Consider the following 22,076-nt stretch of genomic DNA (forward strand, 5'->3'; position numbering starts at 1 on the left):
TTTTTTTTGAGATTTGGATCGTAATTTGGAATCTAATATGTATTCCTGTTTAAAACAAAAACAAAATGTCGGAAATTGAAACTTTCGAGACTCGGCCTGAAACTTTTTGTTCCAAAACTGGAAATTTTCTGATTCGGACGGAATTGGAAATGTGTCCGTTTCAATTTTCACCCCTAATTAAGAAAAAAGCATAGAGGGAGTTTGATTAATTGTCCCTACTATGTATGTATCCATGTTATATACTAATTTTCCAATACAATTCTACATAATTTGACAAGTACATTACAAAACAGTCAATTATACATAGGCTGAATTTCGAGTCTCATCAAATCATTTTTTTAGTAGTAGAAAATTCACATTTTTATCGTATATATATAAATAAAATAATAGATTATTTTATACATTTGTTTACCTAGAATATTTTATAATAATTTATAATAAACAAATGTTGCTTTTTCGAATTGTACTAGACACAGTGGACACGATTCTAGAACGCGCCATCTAACATTTAACCATGGTTAAATATTAATTACCATACACCATACATGGGTTAACTTTTCATTTTCCCCTGATACTAAAAACTAAAAAGTACTTGTCAGCCATCTCTCTCTCTCTCTCACTTCACTTGCTTCTGGTTTCTGGGAAGCGTGGCTCTCTCTCTCTCTTTCTCTCTCTAACACTATATACATTATACAATTTTAACTTCTGATCACTAATCGGAGAAGGAAAGAGGAGTCAGCCGTCGGAAAACCGCACCGGAAAAGGAAGCATTTCTGCTCCGTCCTTTTTGTGTCTCGGCAAACGACGTCGTACGGTACGGCCACCGCTCCTTGCCGTCAGTTTCTCTATTATTTCGACATTTTTCTGTTGTAGAAAGTAGTTTACTCTAGATCTGCACGTAATGCTTGAGATATGAATGTGCATTTGTACCAACATTCGTGATACTATTTCTAGGGTTTAAAATGTAAATCATCTACGCGATTTTGCTTCTGTTTGTGGCTGCTTGGGTTCTAGATTTTTATGTATTTGCAGTTTTCCCCCTTTTATTTAGGTTTTCACTGTTACTCAGACGAAAATATATAATACTCATTTGGTCTGTAAGCAGTTCGTGCATGCAGGGTTGAGGTGTTAGTTTTTATGTTTGTGTTTTGTATATTTAGGTAAAAGTATTATTTTAGTAAGTTAGCTTTTAGGAATGTCAAGATGATTTGTATTTTCATGTTTTTTGTCCCGATGAACCTCCGGCATTTCATCTTTTTGTCCTGTTTTGCATATTCTAATTTGATTGTGGTATTATCCGCCTTGTATGGATTATCTGTTTGATTCAATTTGTGTTTCTTCAGAAAATGAATCTGTTAACCAGATAGTATATTTAAGTTTTGGTATGATAACTGATTTTTGTTTGAGTTCTGATCTTTGTTGTACTTTTCTTCGCCTCGTTTGTGTATTTAATGGTTACAGAATAGAAAATATGGCTGCTGCTAGTGTACGGTATGCGCCAGAGGATCCCACCCTCCCAAAACCATGGAAAGGACTGGTTGATGGTAAAACTGGATATCTTTACTTCTGGAATCCAGTGACCAATATAACCCAATATGAGAAGCCTGTTGCCCCGTCAGATGCAATCTCTGTACCGTCAAGCAAATCTTTGGATTCGTCGGTTCAGAATTCCCAGGAACAGAGCAGCAAAAATGAAGATGGAGATGCATGTAAGCAAGGAAGTGATGGTGGCGCAGCGAATGTTTATTCTGGAGCAGGAACTAAGCAAGAAAGTGATGGTGGTTCAGCGAATGTTTATTCTGGAGCTGGAACTCAACAGGTTTTCATGTTGTTCTTTCATACATATTCTTCATTTTTATGAATTCTGTTTATGCAGAGTTTGCGTAAAAAACAGAATAGCTTTAATCGAATATTTTACCAATTTTTTATATTGAGTTGAGATAAATTGATCTGCATTTTTATATCTCAATTGTACTCTTTAAAGTGAACTGTTAGGTAAATCTTGCTTTCTTGAATTCAACTTACATTTGGAGGTCTAATGTAGTTTTAGAAGTTTATATATTACAAACATTTTTGTTTGTACAAGAATGTCTTTAAATTTACGAAGACTCACTATTATATTGTCATTTTGTCTGCATTGTGTTAGAGTGCCAAAAACAGCTCAGATTATGCACCGAATCATCAAGAAGTGAAAGCCAGTGCTGGGCCTGGACCAAATGCATCCAACGGTGCAGAAGCTGCTTCGGCTGCTGAGTCTTATCGTCGTCGTCATGAAATTACTGTTTCTGTAAGCATCTGTATATTATCTCTCGCTCTGTATATATATATATATATATATATATATATATATATATATATATATATATATATGTGTGTGTGTGTGTGTGTGTGTGTGTGTGTGTAGCTGTAGTTGACTAAGAGTCCAATGTGTGATTCATGTCAATTTTTTATGGAGAAGTGAAATACCTGGAGTTTAAACTTCAAACACTCTGATCCGAGAGTTCTGTATGATAAGGATTTCCTGTTTAATAATGCATATTCTTTAATTATCTTCCTGAAATATTTTTAATAAATTTTAATTGGTTGGCTTTACTCAATTGGCTAGGGAGAAAATGTTCCCCATCCTTTCACCTCATTCGGAGCTACTGGTTTTCCTTCAGAAATTCTAAGGGAGGTATGATTCCGATTTATATTTTGATAATATCTTTGCAGCTCAATACATTTACGAGTCTGAATTCCGATCAAATAAACTATATGCAATTTTTGTAAGACTGGAGGTATAGTGTGGATTTAAGAGGCATCCTCCTACTCTTCTTTCCATCAGCAAGTAATGCTGACTTTATTGAATGATGATGCTTCTTATTTCTTCGGCCCCTTGCTTAAGTTCAAAACAAATTAGTCAGATTTTGAAGCACCAACTCTCCTCGTAGGAATTTCTGAGTTTTTTCTTTCACATATTTCAGGCACAGCGTGCTGGATTTTCTGCCCCATCTCCAATCCAGGCACAATCATGGCCAGTTGCTCTTCAAGGCCGTGATATAGTAGCCATTGCCAAGACAGGATCTGGAAAGACTTTGGGTTACTTGATTCCTGGATTTATTCATCTGAAACAAAAGCATAATAATCCCCGATTAGGTCCAACGGTTTTGGTGCTCTCACCCACAAGAGAGTTGGCAACTCAGATACAAGATGAAGCTGTGAAGTTTGGACAATCGTCTAGGATATCTTGTACAGTATGATTTTAACACTGTCTTCCTTGTAATATCCTGCTAATTTCATTTTGTCGTTGCATGGAGTTGCTCTGACTTTTCAGATTGAGTATTGTCTTTGTGCTTGTCAACTGTCTTCATCAACATTATTTCTTTTTGTATAATTATTGATTTTTTTTATCTTTCTTATGTTTCTCCGAGTTTCTCATTGATATTCAATTTTATCTTGGCTTTAATGAAGTGTTTATATGGAGGTGCTCCTAAAGGTCCTCAGTTGAAAGAAATAGAAAGAGGTGTGGATGTTGTGGTGGCTACTCCTGGTCGATTGAACGACATTCTCGAGATGAAGAGAGTTAGCCTCCATCAAGTGTCGTATTTCGTATTAGACGAGGCAGACAGAATGTTGGACATGGGTTTCGAACCCCAGATAAGAAAGATTATGAAAGAGGTGCCTTCTCGTAAGCAAACCCTGATGTACACAGCAACATGGCCAAAAGAGGTGCGGAGAATCGCAGCTGATTTACTGGTCAACCCTGTTCAGGTCAACATTGGGAATGCCGATGAGCTTGCTGCAAACAAATCTATAACCCAGGTATATATGTTGAGATTTCTCCTTTTTCGGCTACATTATTGGAGGTTAACTCGATTTATCTATTATGTTGCAGCATGTTGAAGTTTTATCACAATCGGACAAGCGTAGGCGCCTGGAGCAGATATTGAGATCTCAAGAACCAGGATCAAAGATTATCATTTTCTGCTCTACAAAGAGAATGTGCGATCAACTTGCAGATAACTTAAGCCATCCATTTGGAGCTGCTGCAATTCACGGAGACAAATCTCAGGGCGAGAGGGAACATATTTTGAGTCAATTTCGCACAGGAAGATCTCCAGTCCTTGTAGCCACTGATGTTGCTGCTCGTGGTCTCGACGTTAAGGATATACGGTTCGTAGCTGTTTAAAGTAATCTCGTCTATGTTGTACAATATTTACGTATATGTATATTTTTCCGGTTTCTAATGTATCAATCTTATGACAGGGTGGTGGTAAATTATGACTTCCCAACCGGAGTAGAAGACTATGTCCACAGAATCGGAAGAACTGGGAGAGCTGGTGCCACTGGAGTGGCTTATACTTTCTTCGGCGACCAGAACTCAAAACATGCCTCCGAACTTGTCAAAATTCTCGAAGGAGCAAATCAAAATGTTCCCGCCGAACTCCGTAATATGGTCTCATATGGCGGCGGTGGTGGTGGAAGGCGGCAGTGGGCCCCTTACGGACAAGATTCAGATTCCGGTGGAAATTACAATTCTTCCTACAGTGGAAGTGGTGGAGGAAATGGTGGTTGGGGTAACTCATCATCCTCAGATAAGGGTTTCACCGGAGGTTATAACAGTGAGCAGCAGCAAAATAGGTTCGTTTTTTCTCACCCCCACCCCCACCCCCACCCGCCTCTTGTTAGTACAGTTAAGATTGACTATTTTTTATTATGATTGCACAGATATGATTCTGGATCCTTTGGAAATGACACAAGTACCACTGGGCGGAGTTTTCACGAGCGTATGATGGCTGCTCCGGAGAACTCTGGCAGATCTCGTAGTCGCAGCCCCGAGAGATTTGGTTGAGCGGGCCCCACCTAGCTAGCCCAGTTTCCATGAACTTGGTGCATTTTGTTCTTCGCCATGCTTTTGACATTCTAACCAACTTTTTTGCTTTCTAGTGTTGTCATTGCTTGTAGGGGGGATTCATCTTTTTGTTTGCAAGACCTTAAATACTTTTCGGTCGGAAAAATCCCCCCACAAAATGATGAAAAAGCTAAACTCTTATCTAAAGTTGCTACACTTTTTGCTAGACGTGTTTCGTAGGATGTAGACAGAAATGCTTACTACCATGGATTTCTGTTGTAAATCTCTAATTATATGGTTGGTAGATAAACTCATCACTCTTTTGTTGCTTCAAATTATCCTAAGTTATGGAGATTCATTCATGTGAAAGTGAGATGGGACACTTGCTTCTTTTTATTTCTTTAATTCCCTGCGCATATTCATGTTTACCGTATAAAAGCTTATATATTTGGCAAAGTGAGGCTATCTACGTGTACGAAAAAGCCTAGTTGAAGCGTTACTGCTACGAGTTGAAATCGAGGCTGTAATGATATCTTGAATTTAAGAACCGGTTTTGCTCTTGAATCCAAGAAAATGAAAATTTCAACAAGAGCCAAAACGGTTCTTTAACTAATACTTGGCTTGTAAATGTATGCAAAAATAAAATAAATCGAGAAATAAGTTATCGAAAAATATCGGAGGTTTTCAGTATACTTGTTAAATTATTGGCGAAACAGGCGTTTCGAAAGAAGCAACCAAGCATACAATGATACGAGTACGACTGTAGGGGTGTAAATTATTATTGAATTTCACGTTCGAAAATTTCAAATTTTGGACCTTCTTTTTCCAATTTTTTATTTTTAATTTTGATTACTAAACTTAATTTTAAAAAATAGTCTCAAAAATTAGATTTTTAATATTAATATTTTATTATACAGTAATCACATACTCACAGTAACAAACAAATCAACAACAGAGTTATTTCAAGCAAAAGCAGATTGTATTTCACAATTAAACAGTTGCAAAACCGAATAAATCTCCATCGATCTAGTACGATTTTCATCCTGCGAATAAAACACATGCACTCGATCTCTCAGCTCAATCCAGCTACACCCACCGTTTTTCTTAATCCCTCTCTCATTCATCAACTCCCTTGTATTCATCACGTCGACCCACTTCCCTCCTAAAGCATAAACATTCGACAAAAGAATATACCCTCCAACTTTCGTCTCTGCAACTTTTAAGAGCTTTTCCGCTATCTTCTCACCCAAACTTTCATTCCCGTACGTTTTACAACCACTCAATAGAGCCGCCCACGCATTCGCCTCCGGCTCAAAGGGCATATTCGCCATAAACTTTTCCGCCTCAAGAAGCCGCCCCGACCGAGAAAGCATGTCCACTACGCTCGTATAATGCCTCTCGTTTGGCTTTACGCCGTAAAATTTCTCCATCGAATTGAAATAACTCAACCCTTCATCTACTAAACCACAATGAGAGCAAGCGAATAAAACCGATGAAAGAATAAGCTCGTTCGGTGCAATTGATGACGTTTTTTCCATTTCTTGAAATAGGCTCAACGATTCCTCTGCGAATCCGTTTTCAGCGAGCCCTTGAATCATAGCTGTCCAAACGATCTCATTTTTTGCAGGCATTCTATGAAAGATCTTTTTAGAACTTTCTATGCTTCCGGATTTCGCATACATATCCACTAGTGCAGTGCCCACGAATATATCATGCTGAAAACCGAGTTTTAGAGCTTTTGTGTGCGCGTATTTGCCCTTCTCTAGAGAAGCCATACTTGCACAAGCTTTTAAAACACTCGAAAACGTGGATTTATTTGGCAATTCTCCACACAAAATCATCTCATTGAACACTTCAAATGCCTCACTGAAATTCTCCACACATAAATGACCGGTAATCAAAGAGTTCCATGATATGTTGTTTTTATGAGGTATCCGATTAAAGAGCTCCATAGCTTCTGCGAGTTGTCCATTCAAACTATAACCAGAAACCATAGTATTCCAACAAACGATATTCTTGTACGGAAGAGAGTCGAAAAGCAAGAATCCATCTTTAGTATTCCCACATTTGCAATAAAAGTCAACAAGCGAGCTACCGACAAATACATTCATCTCCATACCAACCTTCGTAACATGAGCATGAATATTTCTTCCAGCTTGCAAAGCCTCCAAACTGGCTAATGCACTTATTACACTAGAATAGCACGATATATTCGGTTTGAATTTCTCGATAACCATTTGTCGGAACAATTTTGCTGCATCTTCTGCATTGCCACTCTGACTAAATCTTGATATCATTGCACTCCAAGTGATTTCGTTTCTTTCCGGCATTTGATCGAATATTCTGCGTGCTTCTCTCAAGTCGCCCATTTCGACGTACATGTCTAATATTGTGGTCCAAGAAACCACATCCTTTTCCTCCATCCTATCAAATGTTTTTCTTGCAGAATCAATCTCACCGAATCTCAAAAATAACTTAACCAGTGAATTCGAAACGCATAAATTATCCTCAAAACTAGTCTTAACAATCAACCCCAATACACTATTTCCTAATCGAAAATCGCCTAACTCAATACAAGCCTTTATGACAGAAGTAAAAGTAATATGATTCGGCAAAACTCCCGATTGAAGCATTTTCTTGTACAACATCATTGCTCGAAAACTCATGCTATTTTGGACAAGCCCGCTGATTGTTGCAGTCCACGTGAAAACAGTCGAGAAAGGGTTCCTCTCAAAATAATGCATTGCTCTATCCACATTACCATGTCTCAGCAAACCGGAAATCAGTGCAGTCCAAGAAACCTCATTTCTCTCAGGCATTTCGTCGAACAGCCGGCAAGCATCGAACGCATTCCCCCACTGAAGATTTGCGTTGATCAAACAGTTATGAACAACCAAATTGAACCCATTAAATTCCTTCAGCATCCGATCAATTTCGAAAGTTTTCCTGGAATCCAAATACATGACGAGTAGTTTAACGGCTATATATTTCTGGGATGAGAGACCCATTTTGATTAAATTGCAGTGGGGTACATTTCCATGATTGAGGGGGATTGACAATATATGGTTACTCCTCACGGCAAGGAAATACGGCGAGGGTAGAGTGGCGGCGCCGCCGATCATTGCCGTGGGAAGCTGGCGGAATAGCATTTTCATCAAAAGCTGTACATTGAATTGAACTGCAAGTATAACTCTGATAATTATCAAGTTGATAATTATTTAAATTTGTATAATTAGCCCTTTTAACTTACACTACTAAAACTCGATAAATTAATAACTTCGCATAAATAATAGGCGGCGGATATATGCAAGTCCATTTTTTTATTAGTTCAAGACCTCCAACATAAAAATACTAATTTACCCTTAATGAAATTCAAAACCAAATAAAAAACATAAATCATAAAAAAAAAAAGAAAATCGGCGTTACAACGCCGATTTTGACTTGTAAAGTCGGCGTTATGTCGCCGATTTGGTTAACAAAAATCGACATTGTAACGCCGGTTTTCGTGTACAAAATTGATATGGATAAACCGATTTGGGAAACCAACGAAAACACAAAAAAAAAAATCAATTTCAATCTCAATTTTTTTTCTAAAATGGGCTAAAGCATTGCAACCCAACAAGAAGTAAGCATAGATTAATGTCCATCCACGCATATTTATCAAGAATCGATGCTCAATTAATGTGTTTGAATTGACGAACAAAAGTTTAGTAAAAATGACTTGTTGGTGGTGGCGGGGTGGTGGTAATGGTGCGGTGGAGGTGGTGCGGTGGGTGGGTCGCTGGTCGTCGCCGGCGCGGTGGAAGTCTCACTGGTCAGTGTCTCGGCGGTTTGGTGGCGGCAATTATGAGTTTTTTTCTATTTTTTTTCTCTATTTTTTTGTTTTTTTCTTTTACTTTTTCTTTTGGTCTTGAACAAATAAAAAATAGAGTTTGTTTGTATTTGAGCATTATTTATTGATAAGGGTATATTCGTCATATTTGGTCTTGATGTAATAAAATTTAATTAATTTACGAGCTTGAATTAATAAACTCCTCTATATGGGTTTGAACTAGTAAAAAATAGGCTTGCATATATCCGTCGCCTAAATAATAAATAATAGTTTCTTGTGGTCCTAACTCGGTAAAAACCTACTAAATTATTAATTCGATAATTTAATATTTCACTAAATTAAAAAAAAAAATTGTTGGTCCCCGGCCCCCGCTATATTAATTTATAGAGGTTGTACATACTTCAAAAACAAATATTTAATTAGAAATATAAAATTAACTCTGTTAATTTCAGGTTACTCAATAATTAATTCGTTTTAAATGTTTATTTGAGCTCGGTTTGTTAATACAAACAAAATCAAACACAACTTTGGAAATTCTAACAAGAATTCAAATTAATTCGAACAAAATATGTGTTCGACTCGACTCAGATTCGTCTAATCCCTAATTAATTACATCCAAAAACGAACAAAATAAAAACTCGAATTATTTCGTTTTACTCTTTTCTTAATGTAAAGTGTACATAATAAATGCCTACATACTACATAATGAGATATTGCAGTTAAGCATCTTTTGGTTTGATCCTCTTTGCTCTTGAATACAAGAAAACTCCAGCAAGAGCCAATGCAGTTCCTGATATATATAAATATCATTAGCTCGTAAATATAAAAAAATAAAAAAAAGTGAAATATCGAGAAAAATCGGAGTTTTTTTAGTTACCTAATGAATTAATAGGTGAAACGGGCGTTTGGAAGAAGATGACAGACGATACGATGACCACCACTCTCTTCACACTGTTACCGACTGCGTGTGTCACCGGTGATACCATTTGTAGTATCATGTATGAAACCTGCCCCCATTTATATGTATCAAACAAACAAACAAACAAACAAACAAATCAAGTTAGTTCGGCAAATGGAGCTTTGATAATTTTTCGATTTTTCGAATTTTGATTTATGATACGATTTTAATTTTCGAAAATAATCTCGTGATTATTGGTATGTTCAAATGACATTTCTATTATATTATGATGATGTGTTTATACTAGGGTGAAAACTGAATCAAGATTTATGGTTTTGTTCCAATTTTTCCTTTTTTTTTTTCTTTTTTTCGGGAACGACTTTTTCATTTTCATTATGGTTTCTGAAATTCTAATTTTTTCTCGAAAAATTCGAAACAGAGTCGGAATTAGTTAAATTACAGTAGAACCTCGATAAATTAATATTCGATAAATAATTAATAACCTCGCTTAACTAATAGTTTCTTCTACTCCCGACTCGGTAAAAACTAACTAAATTATTAGTCGATACTTTAATATTTCGCTAAATTAATAGAATTTTGCTAGTCCCGACTAGGGGTGTGAACGAGCCGAGCTCGCCTCTTTTGGCTGGCTCGAGCTCGTCGAGTTCTTCTTTTTGCTCGAGCTCGAGCCCAATCTCCCTTTTTTTTTTTTTTTTTTTTTTTTTTTCTTTATAAATATTTTTTAATTATTATTTTAATATTAAAAATTATTTTAAAAAAAATACAAAATAAAAACTAAATTGTGATTATATATTTTTTAATATTTGTATTTATTTCTATAATATTTTATATTATTATACATTATTTAAATAAAAATAACATATAAAAAATAAAAAAAATAAAAAAATAATAATAAATAAGGCTCGCGAGCTGACGAACAACTAAAATCCGGCTCGAGCTCGGCTCGTCAGAAAGCTCGAGCTCGCGAGCTCGAGCTCGAGCTCGAAAACCTCGAGTCCGAGTTCGAGCTTTTTACGAGCCGGCTCGTCGAGCTCACGAGTTGGCTCGGCTCGTTTACCACCCCTAGTCCCGACTGTATTAATTTATAGAGGTTTAACTCTAATTGATTTTTTTTTTCAAATGACTAATTTCGGTTCGATCCATCCGGTTTTTGCCCCTAGTTGTTTAGGCTTATTATAGTATGCAGTATGCAGTATTAATCAAATTTATATTGGGGTGTAAATAATGCTAGTAAAATGATACCTGTTGACAATTTTTTTTTTAAAATAATGCTCCAACATTTCAATTGACAAAAATAAAAATTAAAAACATAATAATAATAAAGGTAGTAAAATGATACCTGTTGATAAGTGTGGAAGCAAAAACCAGATAAAAGAGCTTTTACACACAATTCTCTAACATCCAAACCTTGACTTGCCTGAATCAAATCAGCATGCACCACATTAATAATTTATTTCATAAAAAAAAAAAACACCTTTAAAAACTTCGGTTTTTCGGTAATAATACTTACAGCAGATTGCAAATACGAAGGACTAAACTTGACACCTTCCAATAAAACAGCAGTAGGAGCAAGCAGTAAAAACGATATCACTGTTATAATCGAGAATAAATTGATATTATCCAAGCTTTCCTTTTTAACCATTATTTTTTTACTGAACACGTTTCGAGTTTGGTTCGTCACGTTCGAAGCCATCGCACTGCTGAAACCTATCCTGTTTAAAATGTACAAAACAAAAAAAAAAATCATTATAAGGCTAACCAATTATTTCCTAAAAATGAAAATATATTAAAAAATACTCGTACCAGTTGAATGAGACTTCGGTAAATGACGCTAATGCCACTCCGGCGACAATAGGTACAAGGGAAGAAACAACCCATAGTGTAGGCCTCTGTTTTTATCACACTCAAAAATTTCAAAATTACTTCACATAGTAAATTGTGGCAAATTTATTCAATTTTTTTCTTTTTACTTATTTATTTATTTATTTCATTTTTCCAATTTTTGCCTGATAATTTTTTAATGAAATTTATCTTGTGCCTAATGACAAGATGCATTTTAGCTTGTAGTGATATTTACCTTGTGCCTAATGATAAGATGCAATTTATAATAATTAAAAACATAACTTAAAACGAATTGAAATAAAAAAAAAATTTCTGTAAAATCGAATGGTTCTGTATTTTTCAAGATTCAATAGGTTCACCTTAATTTCAAAAATTGCTTCATTTTGAAGTTATATATACACATACATATACATATACATATAGGTAGAAACCATATGCACTACACTCCTTTTATTTTTTTATGGCAATTTGGATGTAATAATACACAAAAATACACATATTGGATTATTCCCAAAAATGTGTATGTATTATTAAAGGCGAAGATTATTTTATTATACCTCGGCGAAGAAGAGGAGAGAGAGCAAGACAGTGAAGAAAGGTTCCATAGCTTTGATTGTGTGCGTGAACGAAACCGCAACTTTTCCGAGGCTAATGTTTGTTAAAAGATTTCCTGCTGTGTGCCCAATTGCCAGCAGAAGTATTGCTCTCAACTGATCAACAACAATAGTATTAATCTCCATAATAAACATCTAATCCATAATTAAAAGAAAATATATATATTTAAAAAGAAAAAAAGATTACTTGGGAAGTATTAATTTTGGGTAATGGATGCAAATTAAGAGCCCACATTAGAATTATTAGAAGTGTTCCACACCCGGACTGAAAGGCTGTTACTGTTGCTGGGAATGGATAAACCTTCAAAACCTGTCATTACATTTATACATGAGAGAGAGAGAGAGAGAGAGAGAGAGAGAGAGAGAGAGAGAGAGAGAGAGAGAGAGAGAGAGAGAGAGAGAGAGAGAGAGAGAGAGAGAGTGTGGAAACCTGTTTGTTGAAGATGTTGAAGTAAATGTTCAACAGATACCATATTGCAAACATGGATCCGAGCTGCAAGATCCTGACCCGCTCGTTGGCATCCGTCGACCCGTTTACGCTTTCGGGAACATCTGCTGCTGCTGATGATGATGACCTCAGCTTGAAGTCACATGATGATCTCTTATTGGCTGATTTATTTGAACTGATGTTAAGACTTGGAGGCGAAGAAAAAGAACGGCGGCCATTGTTATGGGATGATTTATTACAAGGTTGCAGAGAATGGTATTGCTTAATGGGACAGAATCTATTGTTGAAGGTTTGGAATAATGGATTGCAGGTGGAGATAGCTAATGTATAGAATGACATTTCTTGATTATGCCTGCTCAATAGAGGTTTCGAGGGGATTAAGGATACATCATTTGTTCTTGAATATGAATTTTTAGTATTTTTGATAAGGAAAAAAAGAAAATAAACAATAAACACGTGGTTTTGAACTCATGATATGCACTTATTTACAGGAGAGCATATAATTAGAAAATCAAGATTGATTATCTGACAAGGGATGATCTCGCTGTCGGAATAAGTGAACTTGTTTAAATTGACCCAAGTTTGACTTCTCTTGTTAACGGTCGTCAGGTCGAGTTTGTCAAACAAGAACTATCTATGCAAGACTTCTAGTATCTTTTTTTAAAATCTATCAAGGGTATCGTTCAATACAAAATTACTTGGTTGAGAAACAAAAAACAACCATAAAAAATAATCATACAATAAAAATAAATAAAAAATGGATTTTGCATTGAGTGGTGGTGATGAATCATGAGGTACATTAAAAAAAATGTATGGATGTAGGGGTTTGTGCTCTGTCAGTCAAAGGAAAATGTGGCAATCAAAATTCCTAAAGATGGAAGATTTTTTGAAAATTCGAAAAAAATTGTTAAACCGATGGGTCAACCCATCCGAGAGAACCCAACCCGTCAGGATCCGAATCCGGGTCGGGCCGAGACCGTTATAATGATTCATGACCAATTCAAACCAACTCGAAGAATAAAGGCATCTACACAAAAATCAGGAACAATAAATCTAATCACGAGTGGCCAAATATCAGTCATCTTCAACAAAGTATATAAATCCCATTATAGTTCAAAATGGATTATATATATATAAGTTTAAAATGCATTGCACCGGAGGAAAAAAGCGGGCCCTGTACAATATCCAACTTCCTCGTTTCTTTAAGACTCTATACTTACTTTCTCAATGGCGTCAAAACGGGTTCTCAGAAGGTTTAAACGAGTGCCGGAGCAACAAGTTTTGACTCGAGATTGCTTGCAACTGCATCGATGAATTCTTCAGTGTTCAAGTAAAACTCTCTCGAAACCCTGCCATAAAAATTGAATCTTAGAAAACAGTAAAGTTATTCATTTGAGAAGTTTAGTAGAATTACGGGGTTGAAGAAAAGCACTTACTTTGGGCCGTGAATAAGAATAGCAAGATCTTTAGTCATTTTCCCGGACTCGACAGTCTCCATGCAAGCTGCTTCTAGCTTGTGAGCAAATTCTAACAGCTTTTCATTTCCGTCAAGCTTCGCCCTGACACAGAGATGTCGACATGCATTTGCATTATTTCGAGACGGAAAAAAAAGAGAGAGAGATTCGAGCATGATGAGTCTGGGTTCTAGGACTTATGAAGGAACAAAAGCAAAGAACTAACCGATGTTCTAATCCACGAGTCCAGGCAAATATGGAAGCAATACTGTTTGTGCTGGTTTCTTGTCCCTTCTGATGCTGCCTAAAATGACGTGTGACAGTCCCGTGAGCCGCCTCGGCTTCCAGTGTCTTACCATCACCAGACAACTGCAAGTCAGACAATGACAGGTGCACAATTTGTCAGAAAAACGACAAATGTTCATGAACTAGATATAGTAGATATGCACAAAACCGGACTAACCAAAACAGAAGTCATGAGTCCAAGAGAACCAAATCCTGGAAAGACCAAACAAAATATCAGCTAATATTCCAACATTTCATCGGAGTTTGCAAAGCAAGAGAAGACGACTATTAATTAGACCAAACCTCAGAGGGTGTAACCGTAATTTACCCAAAAACCGATCTCTAGAAATCAATAGAACTTCTTTTGCTAATCGAGAGTTTCCTCCAATACTATAAAAATTTCCGCGAAATTTGTATATTTAATTGCCAAAGATGAAATCATCACCTTGAGCAAGTAAATCACTCTGAACGTCTCCGTCGTAGTTTTTACAAGCCCAAACGTATCCACCTTCACTCTTCACCGCATAGGCCACCATGTCGTCAATCAACCGATGCTCATACCTACAAAATACGCAAAAGAATATTCAGTAAATATTCCAGGCAAAAACAAAGATATGCATATGGAGCTTTTGTACATGACCGATATAAAAATTACCATATCGAATGTTCTTCAAACTTTGCCTTCCAATTTTCTTCATACACCTCCTGAAATATGTCCTTGAACCTGAAAATAGTAAAACATACGTAACCACACTATTACGAGACATATGTCCTTGGTCAAAATGATTAAGAAAAAAAACTCCACGGCATACAAGAAAAAAAAATATATATATATATATATATATATATATACATATATATAAATATATTACCTGCCATCATATTTCTTAAGAATGGTATTTTTTGTGCTCAAGTAGAGTGGCCACCTTTTTGTTAACGCCATTGCCATCGATGATTCAGCAAATGCTCGAATAGACTATATAAATTAATAAAATAAGCACAAGAAACAAGATAAGGGAGACAGATATAGTTGAATATGCACATAACGAGAAGATTGTGAATTCGACGGTGGATCACTAAATGGACAAACCTGATCAATGTTATACATAGCAAGGGCAACACCGGGACCCTTAAAATCATACACATCCAGCTCTACGGGTTCACCCCCGTTTTCTGGCGCTGAGAAACACAGAGAAATAATTTCCTCGTAAGCATGCATTTATTCCAGAAGTAAATATTTGCGTTACGACACATTTCATTAAAAGAACTAATCAGCTAACCAAAAATCATTTTTAGCTTTCCAGGTCCTGGTATTATTGTGTCAGTGGCACGATACTGATCACCGAAGGCATGTCTGCCAATACAAATGGGTTTTTTCCAGCCTGCAAAATCAGGTCGCAATAGATAAATAGTTTTTCAAAATGTTTCCCTTTCGTAAAAGAAGAATCGGAATATTACCAGGAACTAGTCTGGGAATATTCCGGCACAAGATAGGCTCGCGGAATACAGTTCCTATAAAAAGAAAAAAATCAAAACTCAAAGAGTAAGATACATATCCTGCAATAACACGAGTAAAGTGGAAATTATGATTTCTTGAGCATATATAGTTACAGACCATTTAATATATTTCTGATTGTGCCGTTGGGACTCCTCCACATATTTTTTAGTCCAAATTCCTTGACTCGGGCCTCATCTGAAACAACAAGATCAAACTTCATTACGTTTTCTAATGATAAATAGGTAACGAATGTAGGATTAAACCTCAAGTAGAATATTAACCTGGGGTAATTGTAGCACATTTTATGGCAACATTGTACCTGAAACGATAACAGAATAGAGAGATTAAATTTTCTGATGACAATAACGATATATTTTTTAATGAATCTTATTTTGTGTCATTTTGCAACGAGAATTTAAATCTTCATCTCTGATGATTTTCATGATGGAGAATGGTAATTTTCACCATTTTTAAAATTCGCAACCAACGTATTTGCCTCTCATTCACAGTCAAAATGATGTTAAAAAACAGTTTTTCCTAAAAAATGCCTCTCAGAATTAAATTGTTGCATGTGTAGAAGAAAAAAAACAGCTAGAATTTATCTTTTGACTTCAACCATAGTTCACAAGAGCATTCTAATATTTAGCATCCCGAATGCAGCTTACAGAAAATGCAACATCAGAAGCGTAACGAGCTGAACTTTTATTTTCATGAGCTCCTTCAAATTACAGATCAGCCATTAAAGTAACAACGAAGATAAAATTTACATTAATCAACTAAATTTCAAAGCCACCTGATACATACAAAATAATTAAGTACTTTACAAAATGTAAATCCGCATACTTACTCGAGAGCCGCTTCTGCACTCTCTACCGTGACTTTATCATCGGTCGCGTCACGGTTCAATACCCCTAGGTCAAAATACTTTATATCCAATTCCAGATGTGGAAATATCAACTGCAGTCATATACAACAAATTGTAGGACTTAATCACCCAAAACAAAAAAACCAACAATAAAACAATTAAAACATCGTAATTCAAACCTTATCTTTGATCATTTTCCATATAACTCGGGTCATTTCATCGCCTAAACATCACAAAAAACACGAACAACAAAAATATCAATATATCATTATCTAACTACAGAGTATTATCTGATTATCTGATTATTAATCATTTTACCGTCCATTTCTACGATGGGGCTCTGCACTCGAACCTTCTCGGGAGCGGCGGCCACCGCCGCGAAGCAGCGAACGGAACCATTGGGGAAGCTAGTGGAGAGAGAAAGACGATTCGAGCAAAATATGTCATTGGAGAGTTTCGGATTGTGAGGAATCGACAATCTAGGGTTACTCCTCGCCGCAAGGAAAGCCGGCGGCGACGATAGAGCTGCGGTGGAGCCGATCATCATGGTGGGAAGCAGGCGGAGGCGGAGTGCGAGCATTTGTTTGACGGCGTTTGATTTTTATAAACACGTCGTTACAGCTGCAGCTGGGTTTTGGCAATTGGGCTGGGGTTTTATGGGCGGCGTTGTATTTCGATTTTGTCTAATTGCGGTATTATAATGAATATATAAAATTGTAATTATATATTTTTTTAATTGATTTTAATAGTAAATAATAAGAATAAAACGAAGTGTTTGAAATTTGCATTTTCACATCATGGTTGAATTAAAATTCGATTATTAAAATATTACAAATAGTTTAGTTATGAGATAATGGCAAGAGAAAATAAAAAGTTTGTTTTGAACTTGCTTTGTTAATATAACAACTTCAATTTTAACACATTTTCGTTTTATAAGTTATGAAACTCCGCTACAATTCGATTATAAAAAAATAGAATTAAAAAAAAAAAAAAAAAAACCGACTCGGTAAAAAAGTAAAAAATTATATTTCACTAAATTAATAGAATTTTATTAGTCATAATTGTATTAATTTTGAGAGGTTAAATTAAACTGTACACAATTTCTTAATTTTGAGATTTTTCGTAGAAATTTTTTGAACTTGATCTTTTAATATAACAAGTCATTTTTTTTCCGGAGACCCTTATTATTTTTTTGGGGTCACTTAATTTTAACATATGAAAGTATACAGTTAAAAAAATAATACAATTAGGACTAGCAAAATTCTATTAATTTAGCAAAATATTAAATTGTCGAACTAATAATTTACTAGGTTTTTACCCAATCTGTACCATAATAAACTGCTAATTAAACCAAATTATTAATTTATTAAGGCTCAACTGTATTAAAAGTTTATTCGTCGTGCATATTAAAAAATGTGTGATACGGTCCAATCGAATCGAATTAAAACAAGATCAATATGCATACGTAAGTTGGGCCCCTGAATAAATAATTAGGTCCGTGAGAATTTTTCATCGTATTATAAATAGTAAATACAGGGGCAAATTTAGGGTTGTTTATTTTATGTGAATAATGTTAGTAGTATTCTGTGGTTTTATTTTCTTATGACTCTTTTCTTTGGGATTTTTTTAATGGCGTTGGTGTGTTGTATTTTTTTTTTTTCCTTTCAATTTTATATAAAATCAATTTCAAAATTCATGTCGTTTAAGAAGGATAAATATATAATTCTCCATGTTCTCATTTTTTTTTTCAAAACTCAGTTAGTTATTTAATTGTTGTTTACTGTTTATGTCTAAATGTTAAGAGTATTTGATGATTGCTGTTCTGGATTTTTTCTTCAAGGGGGCCGAATATACACTAAAATAATTAAATTTCGATGGTTCGGGACAGCAACGCCTCGAAAAAAATAAATTGTTTACTTCAATTACAAATACTTTTTTTCTACTTTTTATATAAAACTGAATTGTTAAAAATTATAGGAGTACAATACAAATGCAATAAATTATATATACATACATAGTAGTAACAAAATTAAAATTTGAGGGGGCCATTACTCCGACTCTACACTGACTTTCCCACTGGTTTTTACTTTCGTGAATAAATGAAGGTGATGCGATCTCTTGTGTATCATAAGAATTCTTTACGAAACGTAAGAACACTCTTCTTTATTATTTCTCTTCATTCTAAAACCCTAGCACAAAACGACTATTTAAAGATAATAAAATCCTAGAATCCTAATCTAACTAGGAAACACAATTACCTACACTAAATAAATACTAACTATTCTACCACTAACACACGGCAAACATAAACACTAACCTATACTTTTCTAATTAATTAATAACTAAATACTAAATAAATCAATAACTAAACTATTAATTGAAATAATAATTAAATAATAATTATAATCGCAACAGAAGGCGTGTCGATATTAGTTGTATTTTGTATTTTAAATAACACAATTTTGAATTGCTTGTTGATTGACCGGTTAATTTGAGTCGTCGTCGATTTTTTTTTTATTTTTTATTTTTCTTCTTGATTTGATGACTTGTTTTCGGTTTTGTAGATGTCTCAAGAACTTAATGATGAAGATCTTCATGGTCTCTCGGAGCCTTCTCAAAACCTTCATGATGAAGATCAAGACTCGGGAAAAAATTGGTATTCCGTAGCCCGTGAGATTGATCCATTTTTTATGTCCATATAAAACAAAATGTGTAAATTTCTAAATTGAAGTCTTTTAAGAATGTGTTGTGGTAAAGTGTATTTTTGTTCAACTTTAAACGCAAATTTTAAGAATCTAGTTGAAATAGAATTTTGTGCTATGTAGAATTTTTTTAAATTGAAGTAGCATTCTTAACTTTGCACTCTAAATAAATTTCAGGTATTTCAGGCAAACTTCTGCCGGAATGCAGCGGATTTATCGGTTTATTGATAAAGAACTTGATGCTCGTAAATGTAAAATTAAAATTGAAATCCCAAAAACATGAAGGCAGAGGCAGTAGAACATCAATTTGATCATGATGATTGAAAAAATTGGTATTCCGTAGCCCATTAGATGATCCATATGAAACATAATATGTAAATTTCTAAATTAAAGTTTTTTAAGAGTGTGTTATGGCAAAGCGTATTTGTTTTCAAACTTTGAATGCAAATTTTAAGAATCTAGTTGAAATAGAATTTCTGCCATGTAGAAAAATTCTAAATTGAAGTAGCATTCTTAACTTTGCACTTTAAAAAAATTTCAGGTATTTCAAGCAAACTTCTGCTGGAATGCAGCGGATTTGTCGGTTTACCGATGAAGAACTTGATGCACGTAAACGTAAAATTAAAGCTGGAATCATTGAAGAAATGAAGATCGACGCACTACTACATCAACTTAGTAATGATGATGACGGTGATCAATACTCGGGGAAAAGTTGGTATTCCGTAGTCCATTAGACGATCCATATAAAACAAAAATGTATTGATTGCTAAATTAAAGTCTTTTAAGAATGTGTTGTTGATTTCTTAACTTTGTACATAAATTTTTTTTTTCTTAAATGATGTTAAGAAACAAATGTTCCTAAAAAATGCCTCTCGGAATTAAATCTTTTTCTTCAAGTCGCTCAATTCAGTTGGTTCGAACAGATGTTGTTGGGCCTCGGTAGACACGGCCATGGGCCGGTTCGGGCCGGTTCATACCGGTTCACGGTTCACTTTTTCCTGAACTGGAACCGGCCCGTAATATGCACGGTTTGGCGGGCCGGGTTGGCCCGCCGGTTCAATCCGGTTCAGGGCCTATCCGGACCGGTTCCGGGTCGGCCCGAAACCTTATATTTATATATATATTTAAAAAAAAAATACTTAATGGATAAATAAATTAAAATAATTACTTTTAAATTAAAATAATTACTTTTAAATTAAAATAATCTATATAATATATAAAGGGAGAATACACAATTGAAGTTTTGACATCTTCAATTTTGATCCCAAATCTTTTCATCCTTTTTATTTGTGGACTTCTTTCCTTAATTAGTCTTTATTACATTTTATCTTATTTATTATATAACTTATTTCAAAAAAATGATTTCTTTATTACATTTATGTTAATTATAAAATAAATTTTATATTGATATTTAATAAGGAAATTTCGAATTTCCTTTGATTTGGCCAATCATATCTTTTATTTTTTCTTACAAATTTGAATATCAACATTTATGTTAATTATATAATAAATGGTTATTTCCTTATTTGTACATATTTAACTTAATTATCATACTCGATACAAGTATAAAACCACATTTCCCATCCAACACCAAAGCAAAATTGTTCACCTGTTTTTATCTTCATCTTCACCTCACTCCGACGCCAGAAGCAAGAAGTGAAAGAAGAAAAAAGTTGGATGATATTTTGTTAGTGTTGTTTTTTCCATTTTTATTATTATAATTTTTATACAATTTTATTTCAATGATGCTTTATCATTTTTATTTGCTTATTTATTTCTATTGCTTTCAAAAGATATTTTAAATTACCATTCTATTTTATTTCATTTTTTTAATATATCTATTCAAATCTTTATACCGTTTTTTTAATAAGTTTGAATTATTCTTTTTGTATATTATGTTCTTTTAGTTTTGGTTTTATTTTCATATTTTAAACAACTCCCAATGTTAATGCTATTTATTTTCATATAATTTTATTTCAATAATTTGGTAGCATTTTATTATTGTTTCCCATCATTTTCAATATAAAATTCGATTCACTATTCATTTTTATTTCTATTTTTTAATAATTACATTCAAAAGTTTGTTCAAATGTTTAACGACATTGAATCATATTTAAGAAAAGTATTTTACCTGTTTTTCAATATTTTCATGAAATTAGATATTAAAATTCAAAAACAATGATATTAATAATTTATTTGATTAATTGTCTTACATTTTTGCACACCCTGCACATATATAAAACCTCCTTATATATATATATATATATATATATATATATATATATATATATATATATATATATATATATATATATATATATATATATATATATATATTTTACTAATTGATTTTCATAAATATTCTTTGAAACAAACTACAGTTAAACCTCTATAAATTAATACTGTTGGGACCATCAAAATTTCATTAATTTAGCGAAATATTAACTTATCGATAAATTAATAATTATTAATTTATACATTAATTAATAAATTATTAATTTATGAAATTACTTTAATTACTATTTTCAATAAATACATTTTTTTTAATTTTTTTACGTGTATATTATTCATTGTATCATTAGTTCAATGCATTATAGAGCCCGTTTCGAGAACGGAAGCTCTTAAAGCAGCAATGGTATAGAACGATTTTTTGTTGAGTTATGACAAAACGATACCGAAAGTTCTAACCATGTTAAGAAAAGTGAGGGACGAGATTGATAGTAATGTGAACTTCAACAAGAAACAAGCAACAATTAAATTATATTGTATTAAGCTTTCATAGATCT

General features: G+C 34.1%; 4 protein-coding genes across 4 annotated transcripts; 1 reads left to right on the forward strand and 3 right to left on the reverse strand.

Moving 5' to 3' along the window:
• Positions 1-94: 94 nt before the first annotated feature.
• LOC105961000 (ATP-dependent RNA helicase-like protein DB10) lies at positions 95-5,200 on the forward strand. The gene is made up of 9 exons (XM_012985229.2): positions 95-814; positions 1,462-1,819; positions 2,147-2,287; positions 2,606-2,674; positions 2,964-3,233; positions 3,451-3,801; positions 3,875-4,152; positions 4,246-4,620; positions 4,708-5,200. The coding sequence occupies exons 2-9, from the start codon at positions 1,472-1,474 to the stop codon at positions 4,829-4,831; spliced, it is 1,956 nt and encodes a 651-aa protein (XP_012840683.2). The 5' UTR covers positions 95-814; positions 1,462-1,471; the 3' UTR covers positions 4,832-5,200.
• A 503-nt stretch (positions 5,201-5,703) lies between these two features.
• On the reverse strand, positions 5,704-8,035 carry LOC105961001 (pentatricopeptide repeat-containing protein At2g13600). Its single transcript, XM_012985230.2, has one exon. It carries the CDS (start codon positions 7,984-7,986, stop codon positions 5,794-5,796), a length of 2,193 nt encoding a protein of 730 aa, XP_012840684.2. The 5' UTR covers positions 7,987-8,035; the 3' UTR covers positions 5,704-5,793.
• Positions 8,036-9,189: 1,154 nt separating this feature from the next.
• Positions 9,190-13,513, reverse strand: LOC105961003 (phosphoenolpyruvate/phosphate translocator 2, chloroplastic). Its single transcript, XM_088825049.1, has 8 exons — positions 12,469-13,513; positions 12,226-12,348; positions 11,982-12,134; positions 11,386-11,471; positions 11,093-11,294; positions 10,922-10,999; positions 9,541-9,670; positions 9,190-9,453 (listed from the first exon to the last, which is right to left on the reverse strand). Exons 1-8 carry the CDS (start codon positions 12,823-12,825, stop codon positions 9,383-9,385), a joined length of 1,200 nt encoding a protein of 399 aa, XP_088681175.1. The 5' UTR covers positions 12,826-13,513; the 3' UTR covers positions 9,190-9,382.
• Positions 13,514-13,524: 11 nt separating this feature from the next.
• Positions 13,525-17,274, reverse strand: LOC105961002 (Isocitrate/isopropylmalate dehydrogenase family protein). Its single transcript, XM_012985231.2, has 15 exons — positions 16,907-17,274; positions 16,768-16,811; positions 16,571-16,680; positions 16,005-16,042; positions 15,841-15,918; positions 15,684-15,737; positions 15,506-15,607; positions 15,316-15,404; positions 15,098-15,201; positions 14,881-14,949; positions 14,671-14,786; positions 14,404-14,438; positions 14,167-14,309; positions 13,923-14,045; positions 13,525-13,835 (listed from the first exon to the last, which is right to left on the reverse strand). Exons 1-15 carry the CDS (start codon positions 17,166-17,168, stop codon positions 13,742-13,744), a joined length of 1,461 nt encoding a protein of 486 aa, XP_012840685.2. The 5' UTR covers positions 17,169-17,274; the 3' UTR covers positions 13,525-13,741.
• Between the last annotated feature and the right edge of the window lie 4,802 nt (positions 17,275-22,076).

This window comes from Erythranthe guttata, chromosome 11 (genome assembly GCF_056151865.1).
Source record: "Erythranthe guttata isolate IM_541 chromosome 11, IM_541, whole genome shotgun sequence".
NCBI classification, from domain to species: Eukaryota; Viridiplantae; Streptophyta; class Magnoliopsida; order Lamiales; family Phrymaceae; genus Erythranthe; species Erythranthe guttata.

Coding starts and splice junctions, on each gene's coding strand:
- LOC105961002 (XM_012985231.2), bottom strand. CDS start 17,168: ATGCTCGCACTCCGCCTCCGCCTGCTTCCCACCATGATGATCGGCTCC. Junction 14,950..15,097: donor CTTAAGAAATATGATGGCAG/GTAATATATTTA, acceptor TACTATTTTCAG/GTTCAAGGACATATTTCAGG. Junction 14,310..14,403: donor GACTCATGACTTCTGTTTTG/GTTAGTCCGGTT, acceptor TCTGACTTGCAG/TTGTCTGGTGATGGTAAGAC.
- LOC105961000 (XM_012985229.2), top strand. CDS start 1,472: ATGGCTGCTGCTAGTGTACGGTATGCGCCAGAGGATCCCACCCTCCCA. Junction 2,288..2,605: donor GTCATGAAATTACTGTTTCT/GTAAGCATCTGT, acceptor TCAATTGGCTAG/GGAGAAAATGTTCCCCATCC. Junction 3,802..3,874: donor CAAACAAATCTATAACCCAG/GTATATATGTTG, acceptor ATTATGTTGCAG/CATGTTGAAGTTTTATCACA.
- LOC105961001 (XM_012985230.2), bottom strand. CDS start 7,986: ATGAAAATGCTATTCCGCCAGCTTCCCACGGCAATGATCGGCGGCGCC.
- LOC105961003 (XM_088825049.1), bottom strand. CDS start 12,825: ATGTCATTCTATACATTAGCTATCTCCACCTGCAATCCATTATTCCAA. Junction 11,000..11,092: donor CTTCGTATTTGCAATCTGCT/GTAAGTATTATT, acceptor GATTTGATTCAG/GCAAGTCAAGGTTTGGATGT. Junction 9,454..9,540: donor TTCACCTATTAATTCATTAG/GTAACTAAAAAA, acceptor TATATATATCAG/GAACTGCATTGGCTCTTGCT.